General features: G+C 48.2%; 1 protein-coding gene across 5 annotated transcripts in view; it reads right to left on the bottom strand.

The window, feature by feature from the left end:
* Window positions 1-24,728, bottom strand: part of FANCD2 (FA complementation group D2) — a 2,923,540-nt gene that overhangs the window by 1,062,212 nt on the left and 1,836,600 nt on the right. For all 5 annotated transcript variants that reach the window (XM_069644087.1, XM_069644091.1, XM_069644090.1 and 2 more), the window contains one exon: window positions 275-412. In XM_069644087.1, coding sequence (XP_069500188.1) covers window positions 275-412 — 138 coding nt within the window. The remainder of the gene's footprint in view (window positions 1-274; window positions 413-24,728) is intronic.

Genomic DNA, 24,728 nt, shown 5'->3' with positions numbered 1-24,728 from the left:
CCCAAGTTCAACATGATATACCACCAAAGCAATGTTGTTAGAAGAGTTTTCATGTTACCTTTTGATGTGTAGGTGAGATTTAAAAAGACATGTAACCAAAATATTTTATTATTGGATATTAAACTATAGATTAAATGCACAGGGTCTTAAATAACAGAGTACCACTTTAACGTTTAGTCATCTTTATAATTGAAGTAGTATGTATTGTTAGAGATGTTTGGTGTGAAATCACTTTACCATTTGTTATTGCATCAACATTTTCAGTCTATCTCACCTTTGTATGCATCTCAGTGTCCAGCACAGACTTTGTGAGAAGTCCACAGCGGAGAATGGTGAATACCTCAAGACTTAGCTCTCTAAAGTGTGTTCGGTAACTAAGCAGACTGACGATGGGCTTCTCGTTCTCCTCCTCCTGAAAAGAAAAAAAAACACGTCCAAGATAGCACACAACAGTCAAGTAGAAGACAGGTGAACAAAGGTGCTGCTTAAAGATTATATCCCATAAATCTGATGTGTCATTCAGCATATAGCTCAAGCAAACAGTGTTCACTAGATTGTGCAACAGATGGAGTGCATAAAGTGGAATCAAAATTGTGGGCAAATCAAAGCACAGTGAAGTACGTGTAGACTAAAATGAAGGGGAATGTCACAATTATTGAGCCGTTTTTTAGGCTTCAGAGCCAACAATTCAGCCCGTTCAGAGTTTAAACTTTAGGACCTTTGTCTTTGTGCACATTTAGTAACCTCTGTTTTTCAGATTACAAATCTTGTTAGGCATAATCTTAAGCCTGGATAGTTTGGGTAAATTGCAAGGAGGTACATTATTATTCAATAATGACAGCCTCAGTGTTTCCATCGAAAGGCGCTCACTCGAATGTCACATATGTGAATGGAACAAGATCTCCGATTACAGTAGTTTGATGGCCTTTGCAGCGTTGTAAACAAAGCCAAACTTTCCTAGTTGAACTGGTTAATAAGAATACCAACTCCACCAAAAAAGTGTTGTTGGCAAACACATCATTTCCCTGAGATTCTGCTGTGTTCCATCAAATCAAAAGGTTAGTGACAACAAGCAGAGAGAGTGAAAAGAACATACCTACCCCTCGTAATTTTCTTTATGATGGATTTATCCTCCCACAGATTGATTATCTTGGGTACATATTCTGCAGTAGTCAATACAACAACATTCAAAGCAGAGGGTGTAGTCCCCCTGACGGTCCACCATATTGCTCCAGTTGGAATGCCTTCAGTGAATACATAGAGCACACCATGACACATGACCTCAGTTAACCCTTTTTTGTCCAGTGTTTTGCCCAGTGCTCAGCAGCTGAGGAAGAACAAATTACTTATCACTGGTAATGTTCTTTCTGATGGATGCTCCTCCAAAGGATTCCTCATTTATATCCTGCTTTGCAGTCTTGGAAAAACATTTTGACAGCAGGGACGCTGTGCATCATCGCTGTTGATGTACCTCGACGGTTATCGTTCCCGCGATCGGACAGGGCCTCAATGATGGTATATATATAGCATGCACAGCATCCTGTTAGCTCAGTTCCTAGTTTTTCCTCTGCCCGTGCCCTGCCGTCTTGAGGAGAGTTATGCAACTTGTGAGAAAACCCAGGGTATTGTCACTGCTCCCATAGGGGGAGCCCATTCCCATGAGGCCAGGGAAGCTAGGTTGCTACCCGATATTCGCCCTCGGGGTGGTACTCATCGGATGGATCTGATGAGGATGGACACAATCTATGGACCAGTGACAACTATCTTGAGAGAACGCGGTATGCACCGCCTCCATTTCTGTCCTTTCTTTTTTCTCACTCCACTCAGTGCTTTGTGGTCCCCCACACGCATATGTATTTATGTAGGATAGAAGACCCCAACCACACAGACCATACTGGGACGAGGAAGATTGAGGGCTACCCAGATGGAGTTCATATAATCACTGACATGAAGAAGGACAGACAAAGACGGAAGCAACATACGCAGTACAGTCAATCAGAGCCATGGCCAAAGATAAACAAGTAAGGACTGTGTACTTTGTTAGATCTCCCAGGAGGAACCGAGAGCAAACTGGAGGCTTTTCACGGAGAACAGGAAAGGCTGAAGGAGACACACCGAACACACGCAGTGTTCCCTGTTGTCCAGGCTGGAGAATCGGAGGCTCGGGAGAGACCGGGAGTCGGACCACGCGGTCAGATGGAGAAGCTCATGCCGAGAGGGACCAGAACTGGGACAGATGCAAAGACACGCAGAGACCTCTGTAAGGCGTGTGGAAGCCCATAGCAGGATGAAGAAGCTCTGCAAAGCTGCCCAAGCGAGCCGGTAAAGCCACAAAAGGTGCATGGGTTATCGTAGCGGGTGGTAGAGACAAAGGAGAACGAAGGAGGCGTTTGGGGAAGGCTGAAGAAACCCATCTCCCTTGTACAAGTACTTGGAATGTGACAAGAAACAGACATATGAGAAACAGTGCCTGGCAGGTTAGTGAACCAGGCCCGAGTACAACATGCTATAAACCTGAGAGAAGGGTCTGGGACTCCTACAAAGTCGGGGGAAGCCTGGCAAAAGCAGCAGACCAGGGTCTGGGACCCATATGAAGACGGGGAAGCCTGGCAGGAGCAGCATACGAGGGTTTGGGACCCGTAAGTAATCAGGAAAGCCCTGTAAAAACAGCACACAGGGGGTCAAGGACCCATATTAGTCCGAAGAAGCATGCAACCAAGGGGCTGAGGCCCACAGTAAGTCGGGGAGGCCTTGAGACAACACAGGGATCTCGAACCCACACAGGAGAGAGATACATGAAATGAAGATAAGGGGTTGAGGACCCATCGCTAAAAGAAGGGATGTTTTCTAGAACACTAAGATCTACAGTCAAGTCTGGCAGGATAGTGAACTAGACATGTCACATTTGTGAACCTCCCCCCACCCCTCTCCCACGATACTTGGGAACTGTGTTTTTGTGAAATAAAACAGACTGTGAAAGAAATGAGGAGGGAAGAGAATTCCCCGTCCATTCTGTTTTTTTGTATACGTTTGGAGGAGCATCCAAGGACTTTAAAGTTAAATAGAAGAACAACTTGTGTTTCCTCACCAAGAACTGAACAATGCATTTGGCATCCAGAAAGGGAGAAGCCTTCTTCTGGATCAAGAAGACACCCAGTTTTCCCTTAGTTAATCTAGAGTGTAATGGACGCAAATGGGTTTGGACAGAGGATGGTGGACATTTGACTTTATTGGATATCTTGACAGATTCGTTAGTCTTTTTGTTGAGATAGGGCATCCCCTCTTAGCAATAAAGTATGATAGGTTTTATTTTTCTTTACTTTTATATATAAATAAAAGTCTTTGCCCATAAGCATACCACCACTGTGTCAGATTCGTACGTCTGCACCCTTGCAAACCCCATGTGCCCATTGAGAGAATAATTGAGAATTTGCTCATAGTCAAATGTGCAGGCTGGGAGGGCGATGAGGAATATGTGGGAGGAAAATCCAGCAGAAAGAATGTGATGCTAGAAATGCCTTTTGGAGGAACAGAGCCTCCTAGTCCTTGTCCTATCACTTCTCTGTGTGTGTTTTCTGTATGTTTTCTGCCACTGAGGTCTAGCCTGGACCTCTGGCAGTGATCTCTTCATATTTCCCTTTTGTGAACAACACCCATGGGATACTCTTATGGAACCCATGGGTGGGGGTACACCCTTGAACCCCTTGAGTGTGTTTTTGGCACCTGAGAGTTGTCCACAGACCCAAGTATGGGCTGTTGGCAGCTACATGCTGTCTGGGCAGTAGCTCTGAGCGCCCTCAATTTTTGGGACACCCAGGCCCTGCCATAGGAATCAATGGATTCCTGAAGAAAGGCAAGTTGGCCATTATAGCTCTGTTATGTTATGTTAGAGGCTCTCATACCGTGCACCGTCACCACATGCGTTGTTCCTTGGCGTTCTGGTGACTCTGTAAAGCAAGAGGGTAAGGGGGTAACTTAGCAGCACTCAATGTGAAAAAGGAGCAAGAGAGCTGTAATGTGCTGTTGGCAGCTGTAGTTCAATTGACACTGTTTGCTGAACGTAGGTGTGTTTCATGGTTGGAAGTCATGTTCTGTTGTGCGAGGCTATAGGTGGTTTGTTCAGTCATTGTGGTGTAGTGAAGTCCGTGCATGCAGTTTGTTAAGATCTAGAGGTATACGTTGTGTTTAATTAGGAGTTTGAGAGGGGTATACAGACGGATGAGTTTTTTTAATTTTGGTTCGGATGGGTAGTGGCGGTGCCTTATCCTACACTGTCTGTTTTGATTGACTGTTGCACGTATCCCTTCCCCTGTCGTATATTCCGGTGCGATGCACTAGTTGAGTAGTATCAGTGGCGAGTTCGTTGTGCGTTGGTTTTTAGATCGTCCCATATAGCTAGAAATGCTCTCTGTTCCTCTGATGGGTCTGAAGCCAACTTGTGCATGTTCCAGCAGTTGGTTGTTTTCTACGTATTGCGCTGTTAGTTTGTAGACATAGAACTCTCATCGTTTTGCTGGATAGGGGATGTTAGAGATCGGTCTGCGGTTTGAGAGTTCTTCCACATCGCCCGTTGTATCCTTGAGGAGAGGTTTGATGTATGCAGATTTGAATTCCTGAGCTAATCTCTCCTTTCAGAGTAATAGGTTGAAGAGGCTTAGGTATCATTCCGATGGTGTAACCTGTGTAAGGATTGATTTATAGATGTCTGATGGGTCGGGGTTCATGTGGGAGCCTGCCTTGTTGGTTTTTTCAACAGGTTGAGGTGTTTTTCTCTTGACATTTGGGTGAAACTGTTCTGCAAGTTCTGTGGTCCCAGGATAGGTAGGGGAGGGTGCACAGTGTGGTTTATTGGTCTACTTTGTATGACCCTACCATCCATCCCCGCTCAGAATGTCCTGTGGTTGTCGCTTCTGTCCAATTTAGGAAGGAATCCGGGTTTGACTTTGACACTTTCTCATGAAAGAACTCCTGCAAACAAAGCTTGCAGTACAAGGCTTGTAGTTCGCTAACCCTCCTGGCAGATGTGATTGTGCTCAAAGTCTGTATTAAGGGATAACAGCTGCAAAGAAAATGATTGCATAGGCTCAAACCGAGCCGTCAACAAGTAGGTCAAAACCATATTACGATCTCAATCTGGGACAACAAACAGGGTTGGCAGAAACTTGTTGAGAAGGCCCTTCAGAAATTGGGCCATGACCGGAATAGTAAAAGATGAACCTTGGTCTGGGGACCTCTTCAACACAGACAGGGCTGCCAAATACCCTTTGGCAACCTGAAGGCCTGAATAGGCCAGTGACAGAAGGAACTTGATCCCTGAGGTGGTGGGGCAAGAGATAGGGTCAGCCACGCGTTCCCTGCACCACGTCTCAAATCTTCTCCACCTGCATGCGTGCAGAAATCTAGTAGAAGGTCCGAGTGCAGCCAGCAATACCTGAAGCACATCCCCAGAGAGGTCCCAGTCATCATACCTCATCCTCTTAAGAGCCACGCATGTAGGTTGAGGGAATCCGGGGTTGGGTGGAGCATCCGCCCCTCAGACTCGGTGATGAGATCCAGACGCAGAGGCAACCGGTGGTGAGACGGACAGATGGTCAGATCCAGGAGATCCGAGTACCATGTTCTCCTCACCCAATCTGGGGCGATCAGGATTATGGTCGCTCAAATGCTCTTCAACCTCCTGAGAACCCAAGAAATGACGGGAATCGGAGGGAAGGTGTAATGGAGAGGCAAGGTCCAATACACCAGAAACGCATCCCCTAATGTACCGCTCGCTGGGAATTCCCTCAAGCAAAACTGTTCGCACATCCTGTTGGGCTCTGTGGCGAACAGATGCAATGCTGGGGTACCCCAGAGAGTTAAGGCCTCCTCTAGGACTTCCGGGCACACTTCCCTCTCGTTTGAGACTGTGCTCTGCCTGTTAAGAGCATCCACCAAGGTGTTCTCTGTCCCCGCCAGATGAACTGCAGAGACAGAGATTTGGTTCACTCTCAACCAGAACCACAGATGAATTGCCTCTGTGCAAAGTGGCCGAGAGTGCACGCCACCCTGCTTGTTTAGGTAATGCATGGCCACCGTGTTGTCTGTCAGGAAAAGGACAGGATTCACTCAGAGACGGCGCGAAGGCCCACAGGGCTAACCTGATGGCACACAACTCAAGCCTGTTGATATGCCACTTGGCTTCTGATGGAGACCAGAGGCCGCTCACCTGTAATTCCTCGCAGTGGGTGCCCCAACCCATTGGGGATGCATCTGTGACCACGCAGGCCTGGAGCAAAGGAGGCCAGAAGGGATCCCCCGCCAATAAATTGCTGCACGTGTCCCACCAGCCGAGTTCGCGGACTACCTGGTTGGACACTGAAAGGCGATCCGTGAGTGCTCACAATTACTGAGACCACTGGTCCCTCAGGAGCAATTGGGGGGGGGGGTTTATACACGGCCTGGCCTCTGGCAGTAGAGAAATACAGGAGGCCATGAGACCCAATAGCCAGAGGAAGGAAGCCGCTGGAAGAGTTGTGTGGTTCTGCAACAACTGCACCATCTGGGCAATGTTGCTAACTCTCTCCTCGGGAGGAAAAGCCTTCCCTACCCGGGTGTCTAGGACTGCTCCAATGAACTGGAGCTGCTGGAGCTGCTGGACTGCCGTCAGATGGGACTTCTTTAAGTTGACAGAGAAGACCAGCCTGTGCAATAGTAGGCAGGTGTCTTCTAGATGAGATAAGACAAGACACAACTACTGCCATGAGCCTGGTGAAGACCTTTGGCGCAGAGGTAAACAAAATAGGGAAGCCCTTTGAACTGATAGTGCTTGTTGACAATGAGGAACCTTTTGGTGTATCGGCACATGGAAGTAAGTAAGCACCCTGTAGGTCGATCGACACCAGCCAGTCCTGGAGTTCGAGAGCGTGGAGAATTTCTATCAGTCACCATCCTGGATTTGTCCTTCCTCCAGCACTTGTTCAAGGCACTGAGGTCCAAGATGGAATGGAGACCTCCTCCCTACTTCGGCACCAGGATGTAACGGGAATACCAACCCGACCCTCTCTGATCGTGAGGTACCTCTTCCATGGAACCATTTGACAACAGGGCTTTCAATTCTTCCTGGAGCTCCTGTCCCGGTTGGATTGGGAAGGTGGAGGTCTCTCTGGAGGCCTCTTCAGGAAAAGCAGACAATAACCCCACCGAATCAACTGTAGGTCCCAGACATCGAAAGTTATTTCCTGCCATTGGGGCCAATGCCGTGCCAACCGGCCACCAACGGGTGCATCGTGGGAGGGGAAAATCAAAGCAGCTTAGAGGGCGCGGGTGACCCTGCCGCTTCTGCTGCTTGTTGGCTTCTAGAGGACCCTCTGCCCATTCCAGAAAGCGAGAAGCGTCTCTGCCCTTGGCTGGATTGTGGGAGCTGCAGCTTCCTGCTATAGGGTATGTAGCGCCTATAGCCTCTGGAGTGAAGTGGAAGGCAGGTTTGGCCAGCTGCACCGCTAGGCCCAAAGATTTAGCAGCCAATTTTGACTCCTTGAATTTCTCCAAGGATTCATCTGCTTTCTACCCGAGAAGCATGTCACCTTCAAAAGACAAGTCCAGCAACATATTTGGGACATTTGGGGAGAAGCCAGAAGTGTTAAGATAAGATAGGCGCCTCATCACAACTGCTGAGCCTATTGCTCTGCCAACACAGTCTGCTACGTCCAGGCCCATCAGCAACAGCTGTTTGGCTACCTCCTTCCCATCCTCCATCAGCTGTAAAAAACTGTCCCGCATGGCACCCTCAGGGACGTACTCAGCAGCCTATTCTACTACTTTCCATAAGCCAAACGAGTATTTGGTGAAACCACATGCCACATCAGTGGCTTTGAGCGCCATGCTAAAAGTAGTGAACATCTTTCTGGCCAAAGCATCACATTTTCCCACTCTCTGTCCGTAGGGCAGGCTAGAGGTGGATGCCGCAGGTCTGGTGGAAACAGTGGCAGCCTGAATAACCAACACTTCCGGGGAAGGATGCGTGGTGAGGAAAGAAGGATCTTCTCTTGCCGGCCTATACTTCCCTGTGAAATTGGCATTCGCAGAGAACTGGTACAAGGGTACTGCCATAGGGAGGCTAAAGGGTCTGCAATGGCTGGGTTGAAAGGCATATTGGACTCGACAGTGGGTCTCTCGTCTCAAATGTCAGTAAAACCATACCCCTGAAGAAGAGCAGTGGACGCCTTCAACCCCAGGGTGTCAACTACCTTGTTAATCAGCTCCCCTAACTTCACACTAGTGTGGGAGTAGGGCAGTTTTTGCTGTAACTCCAGGTCTGGGGAGGTATCCAGACCACTAGCCTTATGCAAACCCTGAGCCAAAGCCAATAAATTGGCCTGGTCGTAGAAATAGTCGACGCTGGCGGCTCCCGTGTAAACTGGGTCGACCGAGTCCTCGGGTCATCGTGCTCCTCGCCTCCAAAAATGGAATGCATGGAATCGAAGAAACCCGATCTAGACAGTGGCACAAAGGAACAATCACCGACTGTCGGAGCTTGAGGCTAGATTTCGAAGCCAAAGCTTTCGATACAGAGTGTACTTTCGGCGCCGACTGATGCTCGGGCAACCGAGACACATCAGGAGCCTTGGCTCTACGGCCTTCAGGCGACTTATTTATGATGTGAGTAACACCCGAAGATACTTTCGACAACGACAGAGTGGCTGGCTTGGGGTCGGGAGCACTGAACGCCGCTTTTGCCGCCAAAGCTTGCTGGTCGGGGGCCGGAGCCGCACCTACAGCCGCTTGCGTCTTAAACATTTCCAACATAGAGGTCTTAAAACTATCCCACTCTTCTCGAGTGGTCAGCCCCGCCAAGGGCTTACCTCGTTCAGACGATGAGCTGGATGTGTGTCGATGGCAGTGGTGCTGCTTCTTCGATGAAGACGACAAGCAATGGCTCCTGGAATGACACATGTTCTTGGTCTTCTTACGATGTTGGCCTTTCCCCTTAACAGGGGTGGGCTCCTCTGTCTCGGCCTCTGAGGATCGGACGAGCGACCGCACAGGAGACTTGGTGACAGGTCTGCCCAAAGCCAGTTTCCCGGCCCTCTCACACAGGGATTTCGGCTGCATCTTTGCACACGATGCGCAAGCCTCAGTGCCGTGCCTATCACCCAGACACCATAGACAAACATCATGAGAGTCGGTCAAAGAGATCGCTTGAAGCCTGAAACCCTGTGGGACGAGGTTGCATCGAGGTTCTTGAAGAAAAAAGAATACAAAGTACAATAAGAACATTGAGTAAACTTGAGTCGTGTTCCCGATGCAGTATGCAAGCGCGCAGAACAAATTTACTGAAGCATGGGCATAGTGGCGTGGTATATATAAGATGCCTGATGTCATGTCCGGAATCGACGATCGAGAGCCAGACAAGACAGATCAACGGCCGAGTCGAAGGTCCACTACGCACCCTGGCGAAAAGTTTAGGAACAGGGAAGCTCAGGAGATGGATATCTATTGTGATGAGGCATCTGCGGGAGAAAAATAATCCATTGAAAACTCACATTCTGTGTTGTGGGTGTCTGGTTTTGGTGTGTGTGACACAATGCCTGGGCCAGCCCTGACAGAAACTGCAGTGAATGTATTCTAGTGTTCTGAAAGGCTGAGTGCTTACTCCAATCCACATTCCTTGTTATGGGTGTCTGGGTGTAGTGAATGGCCTGAATGCCTGTGGCCCGATTGGCTACCTGCCTGCATGAATGCACTTGTGAATGATTGGCTGCCTGAGCCTGGCTCAGCCTGACTGAATGGGGAACAAATGTGAATAACTAGGGACCTCTCACTCACAAGTTGACGCTGAAGCAAGAAATAGCTGTTCCCTGGAGCCCACCTGGAGGAAGAAGCCTGCTGTTGCATTTTCTTCAAGTAAACCGAAAGTTGCTGTGTTCTTCCAAGGACTGATCCAAGAGAATACCCGATTAGGAGACCTCTTCCCAAGCTACGTGAGACTATCGTGCACCTGCTGATCTTCATCAGAAGTACCCGATCCAAAGCAGCCCAGTTGTGTTGTCCAGGATCCGGAGGAGTGTTTGTGACAGCTGGAAGCCAGATTGCTGTCAACCGCCCAGAAGAGGGGTACCATGGCATAGTGCTGTTTGACACCCGGAGTGGCAAAAGTTCCACCTTATCAAATAATTCTTCAAGGGAAATCCCTGACATAACATCGGACCACTTTTTCCCCGTTGAAGATCGCAGTTCGCTGTGTGCAGAGGAAGGTTCCCTGGTGGATTTCCCGCCTCAAAAATAAGAAGACCAGGTCCAGAGGGCACAGCCTTGGTGAGGGTCCATAGTCCAGTCCAGTGGTCGAGTCCAGGTCACCAGAAGCCAGCCAGAGGTATGTGCTGCGGCTGCAGCACCAAAGATCCAAAAGTTGGTAAACCCTGAAAACCTGAAACCTACTTCTGCCACTGCACCCGTCACCAACGAAAGGCATCCAAGGTCCCCAGCAGTATTACCTTCTTCAGCCAGGCCTTTCTCGGAATCCACAGCAGTTTTCACCTCATTGGGACATCCACAGAGTAACAACCCGCCAAGGGAGACCGCTGTGAAGACCGAAAGCGAAGTCTTTCCGACATGTCTGGTTGCTCCTTTTCTCTTGGCCTCGGCATCCCAGCGATTCCTTATTGCAAAGGGGATCCATTCTTCAGGGGTCTCATTTGGTAAAGCCAAGAAACCCCACCACTTCGCCTGCCATGGCACCAAAGGAACTGTGATGAGGAAGAGCATTTTATAGCCTCAGGAATCATGTAGGTGTCCCAGATTCGTCATGAACCTGTTTTCCTGTGCATCTCAGGTACGTTGGGGTGGTGGAACCTATAAAAAGTAAAGTAGAGCATGACTGAACTTATTTGGACAGGGCTGTAATAGACAAGTTAAAGTACATCTTGACTTTTCCTTTACAGGTTGCCCAGGTGGGGGGATCCTCACACAGTATCACTATTTAAGTCCAAGGAAAGTATACTGCCTATGTTCTGAAACTAACCTGCCTTTCCGCCTTGATCTTTGCAGTCACCCCTTGCTTAGTAATTCACATGCTTTTTAAAAACGGTCCACAGTTGGTGCATTATTAATGAATCTAGGTCTTGTGTGGTACTACATAGATATATGGGATACATTACATTACATGAAGCGGAATGTCACTGCTTCTGAGATGGGGAGCCACCGCAAGAGGTATTGCCCCGACCACAACCTCTGCGCGGGCCTCTAGGATAGCCCTGGGAGGACTGACTCTGATTATTTCCTTAGGAGGAGCTTTGGTTTTGACTGTAATTGGACCCCCGTTGAGAACCTTGGGTGCGAAAACGGCGAAAATTGCCATTACCCCTTTGTAATGTAGCTTGTTGGTGAGTTGGGCCAACGATTTAAGAGTGTCATACTCGTCTTTGGCTGTTTTAAGGGCTTCTTCGACGTCCTTGCCGAAGAGCACATTGGGTTCAATAGGCATGTTAATTAGTGTGACCTGCGCTTCTGGTCTGAAACCGGATTGCCGCAACCACGCATGACATTTAATAACAGTACCCCGTGCAATGATTCTTCCTGCATTGTCCGCCGCGTCAAGGTTGGTCTTAAGTAAGCAGCTTGACAGTGCCCACCCTGCTGCGGCCACCTGTGCTAGCCAGGATTTCAGTGGTTCTGGGGCAAACAATAGTAGAGCCGACACTTCCTCCCATTTGTGGCAATTATAACTGCCCAAAAGGGTAGAATTGTTCGCAATTCTGGTCTGGTAACCTGTGGATGAGGCGAATTTCCTACCCATGGTATAAATCTTTTGCTTTTCTTGTCGGGTGGGGTCTCAGAGTCAGCAAGGGGGGCTGCCGGCTCTTTTCCTAGTTGTAGTTACAACTAATGAGTCTAGCTTCATCTGCCCTCTAATATACAGTGGGTCTGAAGGTGCGGGTTTAAAAAGCTTTTCTACACGTGGGTTTACAGCCTGTGTGAGGTTAGGGGCTTCTAATGTATGTTTGCTACATGTGGAAACATACATGCAGCCTCTGCAACCATCTCAGTTAGGAGCAAATCTCCAACAAATGCTTTGTGTTCATACCAATACCTAACTGTAACTTCATTCCATTTCAGCAACTAGTGCACAATGCAAACTAAAGCATATTGTGTACATCGTGCAATTCTGATAATCAGTCGACAGTACATATACTCTCACATAGTCAATATGTAATTGTAATGCGCTCATGATACAATGGCGATGGAGCCAAAAACAACAGCAAACGTACAACCGTCACACATGGCCAGGTATCGCTTGGCAAGAAAACCTACACAATAGTAGCCATAATCTACCACACAGGCGACACAACCAGTGGAGGGCACTGAACCACATACATTACAAAGCAATGAGTACCTGGAAATCTTGCAAATGACTACTTAATATTCTTGAAGGCATTAAGTAGTCATTGATGTACATAACTTCTATACCTTACTCCCCAACAGGAACCAGTACCCTCGTAAAGGCACAAATAAAGAATTACCTTCCGCACGGTCGCCCTAGAGCAAGTTACCATACAGCACGCATTCAAGAAATGCATTAAAGTGTGTGTTGGATAATTTTATCCCCTGTGAACCCAATGAGTACACTCGGACAAACAATACGTGTACACAAATGACATTAGCACTATTTTCCACATGATACCTAAAAGGGAAAGTACTAAGTATGAGGGTTCAAAACTATCCTCAGTAACCTCTGAAACCACCAAGTACGCAAATGAGTCACTGCCTCTCTATGAATACGCATTCAAATGCTATACATATGGAACTATGACTACGTAATTCGATAGTGGTACACCACCACTTCAGAATGAACGTACACAGATGTGAAAGTAGCAACATGATTGCACAAGCTTGCAAACCTACCCTAGAGGAATGGCATACTGTAAACAGTTAGAATACGCCACCTGGTATATACCTTAAACCACAATAGTACAATGTTATTTGGAGCATTACAACAACCCAACTCAACCTTCAACAACCACTGCGCTACAAACATATCCTCAAACACTTCCAAAGTATGAGCAGTTGCAGTACGCCAACAGGTACGTAACTACCGTCACAATTCTGCAGAAGCAAAGTACCATTGCACAATACTTGAAAAATATAACCCTTACCTCTGGTGCCCTGCAGGAGTGCCTGGTCCGGACAGTTTGAACGCGTTGCCCCCTCACACCTGTGCACTGAAGAATACCCCAGTCACTCTCTTCCCCAGCGGTCTGCCGGTGGCTTAGCCTCCAGAGGACCGTGAGGCTGGGAGGGACCTGGATGAACTTGGTTCCTCTGGAAAATGGTCTTCGGGGGTGGGGGGGTCTGGCTAACCTAAAGGTAAGTGTATGTATTTAGTATTGGTTTCTATTGCTTTCTCTTCCCTCCTCCCGCCCCTCCCCTTCCCTGAGGTAGCTGTCTGGCTGGCACGTTGCAGCTTTTGCTCACCGTAATAAACTGAGGACTGAAGGCCAAGGTTAGCTGGTATGTATCCGACTCAAAACACTGGATACGGATGATGAGAAGTTAAGTTCTAGTGATGACTTATTCTAAATCTTGGCTGCCTCTCAATGTGAAATATAGCTTGTATATACAATGTCTTTGTTGATGCGTTCATTATTAATAGTCTCTTTATTTTGGCACTTCTCGGCAAAACACTGGCAAGCTGTCTGGACTCAGAGCAGAGCGAAGAAGCTGGAACTTGTAGGCAAGGGAGTCCAAGTTAAACCGGGTACGGGAACTAGGAAATATGTGGTATTTCAGTCTCTTACTATTGTCGTTTTCGGATTTCAGGTTCCCAGGAGTTGTGATTACTGTGGATAGCAGACAAAGGACTGGACACACCAGGTTACCAGGATCCATGTATCTATCTGGTGCCATCTTGAGTTCCACACACTTTGGCAGCCATGTTGGGATGGGTTGCTGCCTTGTTCCATATACGCCTCTGGCAGCCAGCCATCCCACAAACCCATCGGCTCCCTACACTGTCGTGGGGGGAGATCCTCCTGGCCCTGACCCATCTGGCTTGTACCCGCACTGGAATTGGAAGCAGGTAAACATTTACAAAACACCAACTGCCATACGCCACCCATCCTACGCACATGTATATGCCAGAAATGAAATCCTAAACCATTACATTTCCTCCTACTTCAAGAGCACACCTGCAAACGTTACTGTAAATCATTGTGCACCATAGCAGCAACGAAATGTGTATTTTTTTTAAGTAGAATGGATTTTTTTTCCCCACAGACCCAATGATTATGCAAAGAAACACAGGAAACAGGAACTGTGCATATTGCACAGTACACTGGTTCAAAGTATAATACTTTTGAAGTACTAGTTAGAAGGGTCCACAAACTAAACAAATGTATGCAATGTTGTGCACTACAAAGTAACAAAATACCTGCTGTGACATTTTGTTCTCGTTTCCCACAGATAATGCAGCATCGAGTACTGCAACATTTCACATTCTATACACAAAAAAAAACACAGGTCCTCCCCCATCCAAACCGTAAGTATGAAGTTATTACTATCATACGTCTGTACAATGTCCACAGTGCAATGTGTGCACTTACTTCTGCAATGCACATACCAATGCCACAATTTGCAATGTAACCCTACAAAACACTACACAGCTTGTGGCTACGCCCTACACACTTCACTACATCCAGTACAGTGTACAGGCTCCAGTCATGCACTCAATATTGTAGACCCTGGACACAACAAACTGCAGTCCCAAACATGTTCATGCTGCAAGACACCAAACTGCGTACGGTGGCCCAGCCACCCACGTAGACTGATCCAGGGTACACACAGTCTGTCATTGTGCACCGTTGCCTCATAACACACTGCACATATAAATGTTCCTTAGGGACTGTAAATGCAAATTTTATGCAGCATGTGTACAGCACCAACATTTCTTCTTATACGTCATACTAACTTCTCCGTAATGACACTACCAACATTCGGAAATGCATGGTACAAGAAAAATACTTTGCCGCCTGGATCCATTTTTTCCAGCATCATCTCCGGAAAGCAAAACCTAATATACCTCTCGTTCAACAGGACAAATGCTCATTGTAAAAAAGCCTCGAGTTGGAAGCATGATTAGCGCCAAGGGCAGAAATTGTATGGAATTGTACAAAAAAAAGGAAAGATAACTTACACTGCAGTTGCTCTGCCCATGTGCCCCAGAGGTAGTCTGCAACGATTGAATACGCTGTACACAGCAATTTGTTGTGCACTCAATACAAGCATGGAAATCGCTGAAGTTATGCAAGTACAACTTTACATTACATGTGTATTAGCATTAAAATGTATGTGGCCGCAGTTCTGTATGCATAATTATGCAATTACTTTACCGCACACTTTCTCTGTGTGCATTGGACGGAGCTTTGTGACGGCAGTATTCACGCGCCACTACAGTGCCATGTCTCCACCATTCCCTGTGCATTGCAACTGTGATTGAACTTTGTTTTCTTGCCATTCTTCCCCAGCCCCTGAAAATACAGACACAAAAGGCAAGAAGAAAAGGGAACGCATTTCGTGCTATGAAACAGCACCGCTTATGCTCACTCGTGCAATGCTACATTGCCTGTTTTGCCTTCACTACGCCCTTTCTCACAGTCACCAGTTCTACCCACCTTCATTGTAGTCAAAGTAATAACGGCCACAGATGCACGCAGCAGTCAACCGGCACACAATCTTGGACAGGTCACATTTCAATGTTGCAAGTTTTTGCAAAACAGCTCCTGCATTCTCATGCAATCCAAGGGGAGCCCCATGAGTTTAAAAAAAAAAATGTTTTACATTGTGGCGTGGGTCTAACAACACTCGCTAGCAGTGTCATTTTTTATAAAAAGCAAACACATGCAAGGAGCGTCTGGTGGGAACATTTGAAACACATTTTGCTTGTGTGGCGCTGTACTAAGACAGTTTCATGTACACAACAGAGAGCAAACCAGGGGGTTAACATATGATGCTACTCAATAACACTAACTACATGCTCCATGAGGCAGCCACTTTATGACATCCATCCCGCAAACTCTTGTCCTGTACGCTGCCGCTAATAACGCCTACTTACATCTATTCTTATTCCAGTTTCTTCTTAGATACCTGGCACCTTATTGCGCATGCTATCCCTTCCATCACCAACAGACAGGTGGTGGACCAAGCATATCAAGATTATCATTAGCAATGTGTTTTTCCGAAAGAAGGCGACATTCTTCAGGAGCGGGTGCTAGGGCCAGAAAGTGTGCTTTTGTGTGTTCGGTGGAAATAGGACCAGTACTTTTGTTGCAAAGGACTGAAATGCACACCCAAAAAATGTGCGATATCTGGGACCCAATTCGCTCCACGGACCGAAGTGTCATTGGCAATGTCAGAGAACTTTGGACGTGGCCGGTGGTTGGTTGGAGGGAAGCCTGCTGTGCATCAACATTTTTTGGGAAACGCTGCCATGGTGTATCGGAGGACCGTGCGGCAGCGGAAGGGTCTGGAAAATGTACCGTACACCATGTGTTGGCGGCAAGAAGGGATTTAACATGCGGGGAGTGAGAAGTGGTTCATGCGACATATGTACATATAGGTGGAAGAAGACGGAGGAGTGCCTACAGTATTCATGCATATTGCGGCAATTCGCGGGTACCTAGACAGGCGAGCACTTTGTGTGGAGATTGCCGTAACGGCCCGATATCTTCTGCCGTGACCTGTTTGCGGCGACCTCTTTTTGTGGTGAGTGGTGGCAGGTGAATTTTAGAAGGGGAGTGAATTGCACATGACATATGTTGGGTCGGAGCGTGGGTGGCTGTGCTCTGCGGATAGAATGCAGTAGTAGGGCACATGGTGGCATGCATGGATGAATGAAGTAGCAGTGGGTCTGTGGAAGGATTAGACTATTGGGTGCATGGCCGTAGGCCATGCACTCAAGAGCGTAGGGCTTCAGCATACCCACCGCAGCAACGCATGTCTGACTGTGCATCCAGGTGGTGCTTGTTGTGTGGTGTGTGCAGATTGGTTGGAGTAGGGCCAGTGTTGCGAACAGAACAAACTGTTGCAATTTGTTGCTGCATAGCTCCATGGCGGTGCGCAGGTTGGGTAGGAGTGCTGGTAGCAGTGGTGTGTATGTGGATTGTCGTAGATGGTTACATGGTGACATGCAGGGTGGCATTACGTTGCATTGGGTGTGTTCAAGGCCTAGACTATTGGGTGCATGGCCGTAGGCCATGCACTCAAGAGCGTAGGACTTGAGGACACCCACGGCAGTAATACATTTTTGACTTTGCATTAGTTAGAGAGTGGTGACCTGTAGGGAATGGTTGTGGAGCACATTAGAGATGCCATAGAGCAGCAGAAGTGAACTGCCATGCGTGCATGTTTGGTTTCGCAGGTGAGGTCACTGTTAAAACATGGAACATTTTTTGATGTGTGGTTGGAAATGGTGCAGTGAAAGGTCATGCAGTTTGGGCACAGGGTGCACTGTTTGCATAGTGTCAGCATGGAAGAGGGTATGGTTGAAGTGCAGCTTACATGTGCTTGGTTACTATGCTGTGTGCAGATTTGTTGAAGTAGGCCCAATGTTGTGAAAATGCTGTTGGTAGGTTGGCAGTAACACACTACTTTGTGAATGTCTGTGGGTAGTGGTGGTGGAGGCGGTGCTATGTTTGTGGATTTTGCTAATTGCGACCTGTTTTCGTGAATATGTGTTTTATGGTGTGCGGGAGTTGGGGTGAAGTGCCGCTACCTACGTATAATACGTTTGTGCATAATGGTAACTTCCCCCATGGGTGCATGCATAGATCCATAGGTGTTGTGCTGGGTGTGGGCAAGGGTGGACTGTTGTGTGCATTGCCAAAGGTGTGCTGAGTGCGCCTCAGGATCTTTGTGGATGCTGAAATAGTGCATCCTTTGGCAGAAGTTTTTGGTGGAGGGCCTTTGGAAGCAAACACACCATGCACTGAGAGTGTTTAACGGTAAATATGGAGTGGTGTACTGAAATGATAGTGTGCAATGCAGAGGTTCATTATGTGATTGGTGCATGCGCTTTTGAAAATTTCACAGCAGCCAATGAGGGAGTGTTGGAAAAATGCCAGTGCAAAGGGAAGAAGTATTGTGTCTGCTTTACTGGGGCATGGCCCTCGCTGTAGGTGGGAAAGCGTATGTGCCATATCCTGCCCTTGTGAGCATGGAGTCTTCGCAAATGGAACTGTGGGAATTCTCCAATGAGGTGTCGAGGGTGTGGATCACAGGAAGGGGCAGTGACGTACTTACACAAACTTCGATGCAGTGAGGTTGGCAGAGATGGAAAGATGGCAAGTGTTGATAGTGGCTGATTCCTTTGTGCGCGATATGCACAGGTATGCTGTGGAAAGAGGCTTTGATACTGACTTTCAGTTGGAAGGAGTGGAGGCTTTTTGGGGCACAGTGTATAAGTGGGGTTTCGGGTGCATTAATTTCCTTTGCACATGTGTAGCCTTTGTCGGTACTGTTGATGTGGTGGTCGTCCATTTTGGATGACTACATTTGGGGTACATGTCATGCTCACGTTTGCTGCGCACTTAAAGAAGTTGATGAAAGCAGTGATGCAGACGTTTCCCACTGTGTTAGTCAGAATCCTATGCAGTACCCTTAGAGAACACTACAGACAATTAAGTCTACAAGTGGTAGTACAATTTCACCCTTGGTACAAGCCTGTACTACACAGTTGTAGTGGTAGCAGTAGCAGAGCAGCCAGACTTATCTCAAGAGAAAATGGGCAGGAACAGGGATTACTCCAAGTCTACAATTACTGTGACTCAAACAAACACTGACTCAAGGTTTCTGGTTAAAAAATATAAGTACATTTATTTTTAAACCATCTGTTCACAAAACACTTCACTTCTATTAAACAAAACCACACTCTAAATATACCACACACAACCAATTCCTTTGGTTCAGGTCAATTCAAGGGAAGTACATTGGGATTTGACAGACCGGTGTTATGAAACAAAAGACGTTACCGGGGGTTAAGCAGCGCTAACTTTTTGACAGTAATGACAGTTCGGTCTTACAAAAGAAAAGCATACCTGCGGGGAGAATTGTAACCGTAGTCAAAACACATTTAGCACATTGAATAAAAACCAAGGAAAAGGGGATAAAAATCATAGGCAATACTTTTGTCAAGGCACTCGAATCACAGGACGTATTCTAAGAGACAGATAAAGTCAATAGGCCTGCGCCAGTGTCAGATGGAGCAGGGCTCTGTTGTCGAGGATCACACAATTAGAACAGTTCGAGATTAACGTTGCCAGGAGTACTTGGCTATTGTCAAAGGGAGGCAAAAGTCATAAGAGGGAAGGAAGAAAGGACAAGCCTTCGGTAAGGAAAAGGGTTCACCTCGATTCCTCAAGGTCGGACGGAGAGAACGAGCAAATGGGCACAGTACCTTATTCGAATGAAGAAAGCTGGTGCCATGGCAGTTGTTCCTGGTAGTTCCTGCAGACTCACGGTTCCTGAAGCTTCAGTCGTGGGGACAAGAAGGACGACATCTGGAGCAATCTCTACTACCCCGGGATGAGGCCAGCAGCAGCAAAGCGACAGTGAATAAAAGGTGTGTCCTTTAAAACAGGAGAGCGCTCTTCTGATGGCTATCCGGACCACTACAGCTTCGTGCAGTGATTTTGACCCAGAAGAGGATTCTCTGGCTGTAGAAAGGTGAGCTGGTTGATTCCACCAGGCTCAAGGGAAGAAGACTCCGGACTGGATCTTCTCTGTTGTTGAAGGGTAGATAGCTCAGGACTGCAGCAGGGCTTCACCGGGACTCGGGAGTTGCAGCAGCCGTCTTCTTCTCCGCTTCTCTTTGGTTCTTGTAGTTCCAGTGGCGACTGACTTCCAGCCCCAGAGTCCTGCCTTTTATGCCAAATTCCCCCATTCACACAGCCTGGCTGTCAATCACTCAGCAGGGGGGTTGTCCAGCCCGGACAACCACCTCAGCCAATGGACACAAAGTGCGACTTGGGTCTCCAAGGAGACCCTGTGCAGGGGGTTACTAAACCCCTCCCTCACATTCAGCCCACCTAGACACCCAGACGCCAAAGGAGGGCTTCTTCGCAGAAGCCCGCCAAAGGACGGCGAACAAAGAAGGCAAACCTGGTTTGCCGCGCAAAGTAAAACACAAGAAGGATGTTAACACAAAGAAGTGGTGACTAAAGTCGACCGGAGCCAAAATAAAATATATTTGGTCAAGCGGGTTTAGGTTCGAGGCTAACGCAATAGCCTAAAACAGTACCACGTTTCTATACTATAATCGTGGTAGAAAAGTTAGGGTAGGTACCACTGCCACCGGCCAAGTCTTAGTGTTAAGGGAGCGAAACAAGGCTCCAGGAGGTACAGACAAAAAGGGATCAGAGTTAACCCTCTTCCAATACTCCATGTAAGATGGGGTGTAGTAGTTCTGTAGGTTAAATGACTACATAAAGTAAATGGCAACTTTACCTGTTTCTGGGGGACAGTAGTCAGCCCCAGAAAAATTGAGTCAGTGGGAAGTCTTAGAGACAACCCTGTGTCACTGCACTGAAGGTGCTGTGCAACACACACAAGAAGTTGGGCTCATGGAGTGGTGTGGCTCCAGAGCCCAAGATCACACAAAAAATAGAAATACACATGGCAAAACACATGTAAGAGTGAGAAAAAGCTGCTGAGGGACTCACTAGGTAAGGGAAATTAGCCATAAATGAGAATTCTCCCTAACACTGCCAAGGTGATTTTCTCATCGTTAACACCAAGAGGAGCATGGGACCAAGCCGGTATAATTTGTTCACAGCCAGAGGTCGGGAGATGTTGGATAAACAGAAGCATGTGTGACTTTATGTGCAATGCTGGGATGTTCTGCACCGACTATGAAAGCATTAATAAGCAGCAAGATTTCCAGTGGATCCAAGGACATTTTGTGAAGTCTACAAGGTACGTGGCAGGCATCCTGTAGTTATGCATGCAGGGTGTGGATCATATGATATGATGTGATATGGTATTATGTGGCATTTGTACGATGCCTACAAATAAGTATGTGAAGGCGCGTCAAGGAAAGGGAGGTGGAACAGAGGCCACACAGAGACATTGAACCCACTAGGCCAGGTGACACACAGTGTGCAAGTGAATGGGAAGGGAGAGGGCAAAGTGAAGTACATGGGAACAACAAAAATAGCAATACGTGCAACTACGGTCAGTGCTGGGAAGTGGAAGGATAAGTGGTGGCTGGACTGTTAAGGTTGCAGGAAACAGTCCCCAAGTGCGGGGGTTGGCAGAAAGCCAGTGCAGGGGTGGAACTGTCGGGAGGGAGGTGGCCTGGAGCACAAATTACAGGGTGGGTAGGACACCAGTTCACAATCATTTCTAGGCAGGAAGTGAGCAGGGGAGAGGAGGGGAAAAAGAAGAAGCACATGGAAAGGTTTTGAGGTGCTTCCAGACCCCAAGGTGGTTCTCCTCAAGTTCCAGGGAGGCAGAGAGCCTGTTCCAGAGGGAGGCCCCAGCAGAAGAAAGACATCTACCACCAACTGGTTGCATGCAAAAGCAACTGACCCTGAGGGAGTTGGAGGCGGATGAGGGAAGAGCTGGAGCAAGCAGAAATTTAGGAAGTGATAGTCCAAGGTATTGAGGTCCCGAAGACCAGAAGGCCTTCAGCATAATGCGCAGGGCTTTCATTTTATTCTTCGCAGCCACTGGGAGCTATTGCAGACATTTTAGTCCAGCAGAGATACGATACCTGGCATTCAGGCCAAGGACGAGTTGCGCAGTCCTCTTATGGATGAGTTGCTGAGGGAGGAGAGTGGAAGCTGGCAGATTTAAAAAGAGGCTGTGGCAATAGTGCAGCGTACAAAGAACCACAGCCGTGCACACACTGACCTTTTGGGAACTGACTTTAGGTTGGTAGGATACATTCAGTGGTGGCTTTGGTGCCAGCTTTTTACGATTTATGTAGGAGGTGGGTTAGTGGGGAACACATTTCGGAGCATTGTTGGAAGGAAAGAAGAGTTCCTGTTTCGCTAATACACTGTATGATATGGGTAAATGAAAACATTGCAAGCAAATACCATTAAATTGGCACTTCATGGTAGGAGATAGGAGGAAAACCAGTATGCTTTTCAAACACGTAATGGACGCTTAGAGGCAGATATCGTGAGCAGAGGCACTTATAACAGAGGTGCAAACATACTGGCAAAACAATGTTCATATCTTTCTTTTATGGTGATGGCTACTCATGTGGATGAATGTGCATGCACAAATTGTGCAACGTTTGAACTTTCCACTGGACGTGCTTTCCAATAACAGCACACTTGCAGGCTGATTTTGTAACGGTACGTGTGACGTCTTGTGGAGAACTGACAGTGTTAGATGCTGATGTCTTGGATGGCATTGGTGAGATCTGCGTCTGCTGGAAGCTTGATTGGAGGGGACGCTGGCATGTCCAGATGGTCCGGGTATCATATCTGTCTCGGCCACGCCGGTGCAACAAGGACATCCTGCACCGGGACCGTCTGAGTTGATTGATGAGTCGCAGAAGCAACGGCAACAGTGGAAACGCATAGAGGAACAGGCCGTTCCAGGGGAAGGAGAAAGCATCCCCATGCTCCACCTGCTGATGAACCTCCGGCACTTGGTGTTCATCGCCGTTGCAACAGATCGATCTGGGGATTGCCCCATCGTTGGAATAGGAGATCCACTTGGTCCTGCTGAAGCTCCCTCGTGGCACGAGCGCAGCTCCCTGCTGAGAGAGTCGGCAACAGTGTTCTTTACTCCTGCCAGATGAAATGGGACGAGGAACATCTCCTGGGCGACGGCCCATCGCCATAGGTCCTGCGCTTCTTTGGAGAGTGCCGGGGATCTGATGCCCCCTGCTTCCGGATGGAAAACATTGTGGTGGTGTTGTCGGTGAAGATCTGCACCACCTTGCCCTTGAGGGACGGAAGGAAAGACTTGAGGGCCCAAAACACGGCCCGTAGCTCCAGAACGTTGATGTGCAAAAACTTCTCCTCCAGTAGCCACAGACCTCTTGCGTGGAGACGACCGGTGTGCGCACCTCATTCTTCCAGAGATGCATCCGCCGTGACCATTTCCTGATGAGGTGGGGTCTGGAAATCCACGCCCACCGACAGATGCGCGTGGTCACCACACCACCGGATCGCTCGACGGAAACTCTTGTCGAGGGCGATCTTGTCCTCAAAGCTTCCCGATACCTGGATCCAAAGGACGTTGAGGAACTCCTGCAGCGGTTGCATCCGCATCCTGCACAGGCACACAAGGTATATGCACAAAGCCATCATGCCGAGGAGGGACACGATGGACCTCACCCTTGCGATCTTCAGGGTCAACAGCCGTTGCACCTTTCCCAGGCTGGCCGCTATTCTCTACTCCGACGGGGACGCCAGGCACGACACTGTGTTGAGCTGGGTACCCAGAAATAGCGCATCCTGCGATGCTACCAAGCAGGACTTCGCAAAGTTTATTGAGAAGGAACAAGTTACTTACCTGTAACTGTTGTTCTCCAGCATGGGTCTGGCATGGATTCACATGCTCATGAATATTCCCCGTCGTCAGGCTGGGAATCCTCGGTAAAGAAAAAAACAGTATCAGTTTCGTTTCTGATCTGTCTTTCGTAGTAGTAACCAATCACTGGTCTCTGCGTCATACTGACCACAGCCAATGACTGCCCTCTACCTAAGCACCGCCTCTGGCAGCCATCTTCAGATTTGGAAGCACGTGAAGTGGCAGTATGACCAAGTGAAGAGCCGCAGAGGGGTAGGCGGGAGGGTTCGCATGTGAATCCATGCCAGACCCATGCTGGAGAACAACAGTTACAGGTAAGTAACTTGTTCCTTCTCCAGCATGGGGTCTGGCATGGATTCACATGCTCATGAATAAAGAATACCTAGCAGTACACACATGCACAACCACGGGAGGTGGCAAAGGCTCAACATTAAGCATTACATCAAACTCAACATTAAGCATCTTACCTCCTCACCAGGCTCACCTCAGGCGAACAGGTTGCGCAGCACTGCTTGGCCGACAATGGACTCCTCCCTGGAATCCCGATCGACGCAGTAGAATTTCGTGAAGGTGTGCGTCGACCTCCACGTAGCAGCCCTGCATATGTCCAGCAGGGGCACACCAGAAAGGAACGCCGTGGTAGCTGCGATCGCTCTGGTGGAATGGGCTCTCGGATGGCCAGGCAGCGGTCGGTTTGCCAACCGATGACAGTACATGATACAGCCGGAGAGCCATCTGGAAATGGAAGCCTTCGAGAGAGCCTTCCCCTGATTGACAGGTCCAAAGTTCAGAAAGAGTTGTGACGTCTTCCGAAAACACTTAGTGCGGTCCACGTAGAACTTCAGCGCTCTAGCCACATCCAGCGAGTGCAAAGTCCTCTCAGCCGGCGACGAAGGCGACGGGAAGAACACAGGCAACACCAAGGGTTCGTTGAGATGGAAGTCCGACGGTACCTTGGGCATGAAGGAGGGGTGCGTCCTGAGCACTACCCTCGTGTCGTGAAAAGTCAAGTACGGGGCCTTGCAGGAAAGGGCCTGGATCTCTCCCACCCGTCGAGCGGAGGTGATGGCCACAAGAAACGCTGTTTTCCACGACAGAAACTTCAACGGGGCCGAGTGCAGAGGCTCGAACGGAGGTCCCATGAGCTTGGTCAGCACCACGTTGAGCTCCCACGCCGGGGCCGGCGCCTTCACCGGCGGGAACGATCT

Source organism: Ambystoma mexicanum, chromosome 2p, assembly GCF_040938575.1.
Source record: "Ambystoma mexicanum isolate Mex_15411 chromosome 2p, UKY_AmexF1_1, whole genome shotgun sequence".
Taxonomy (NCBI): Eukaryota; Metazoa; Chordata; class Amphibia; order Caudata; family Ambystomatidae; genus Ambystoma; species Ambystoma mexicanum.
The sequence above is the reverse complement of the archived record's forward strand: the minus strand, read 5'-3'. Positions and strand labels throughout refer to the sequence as shown.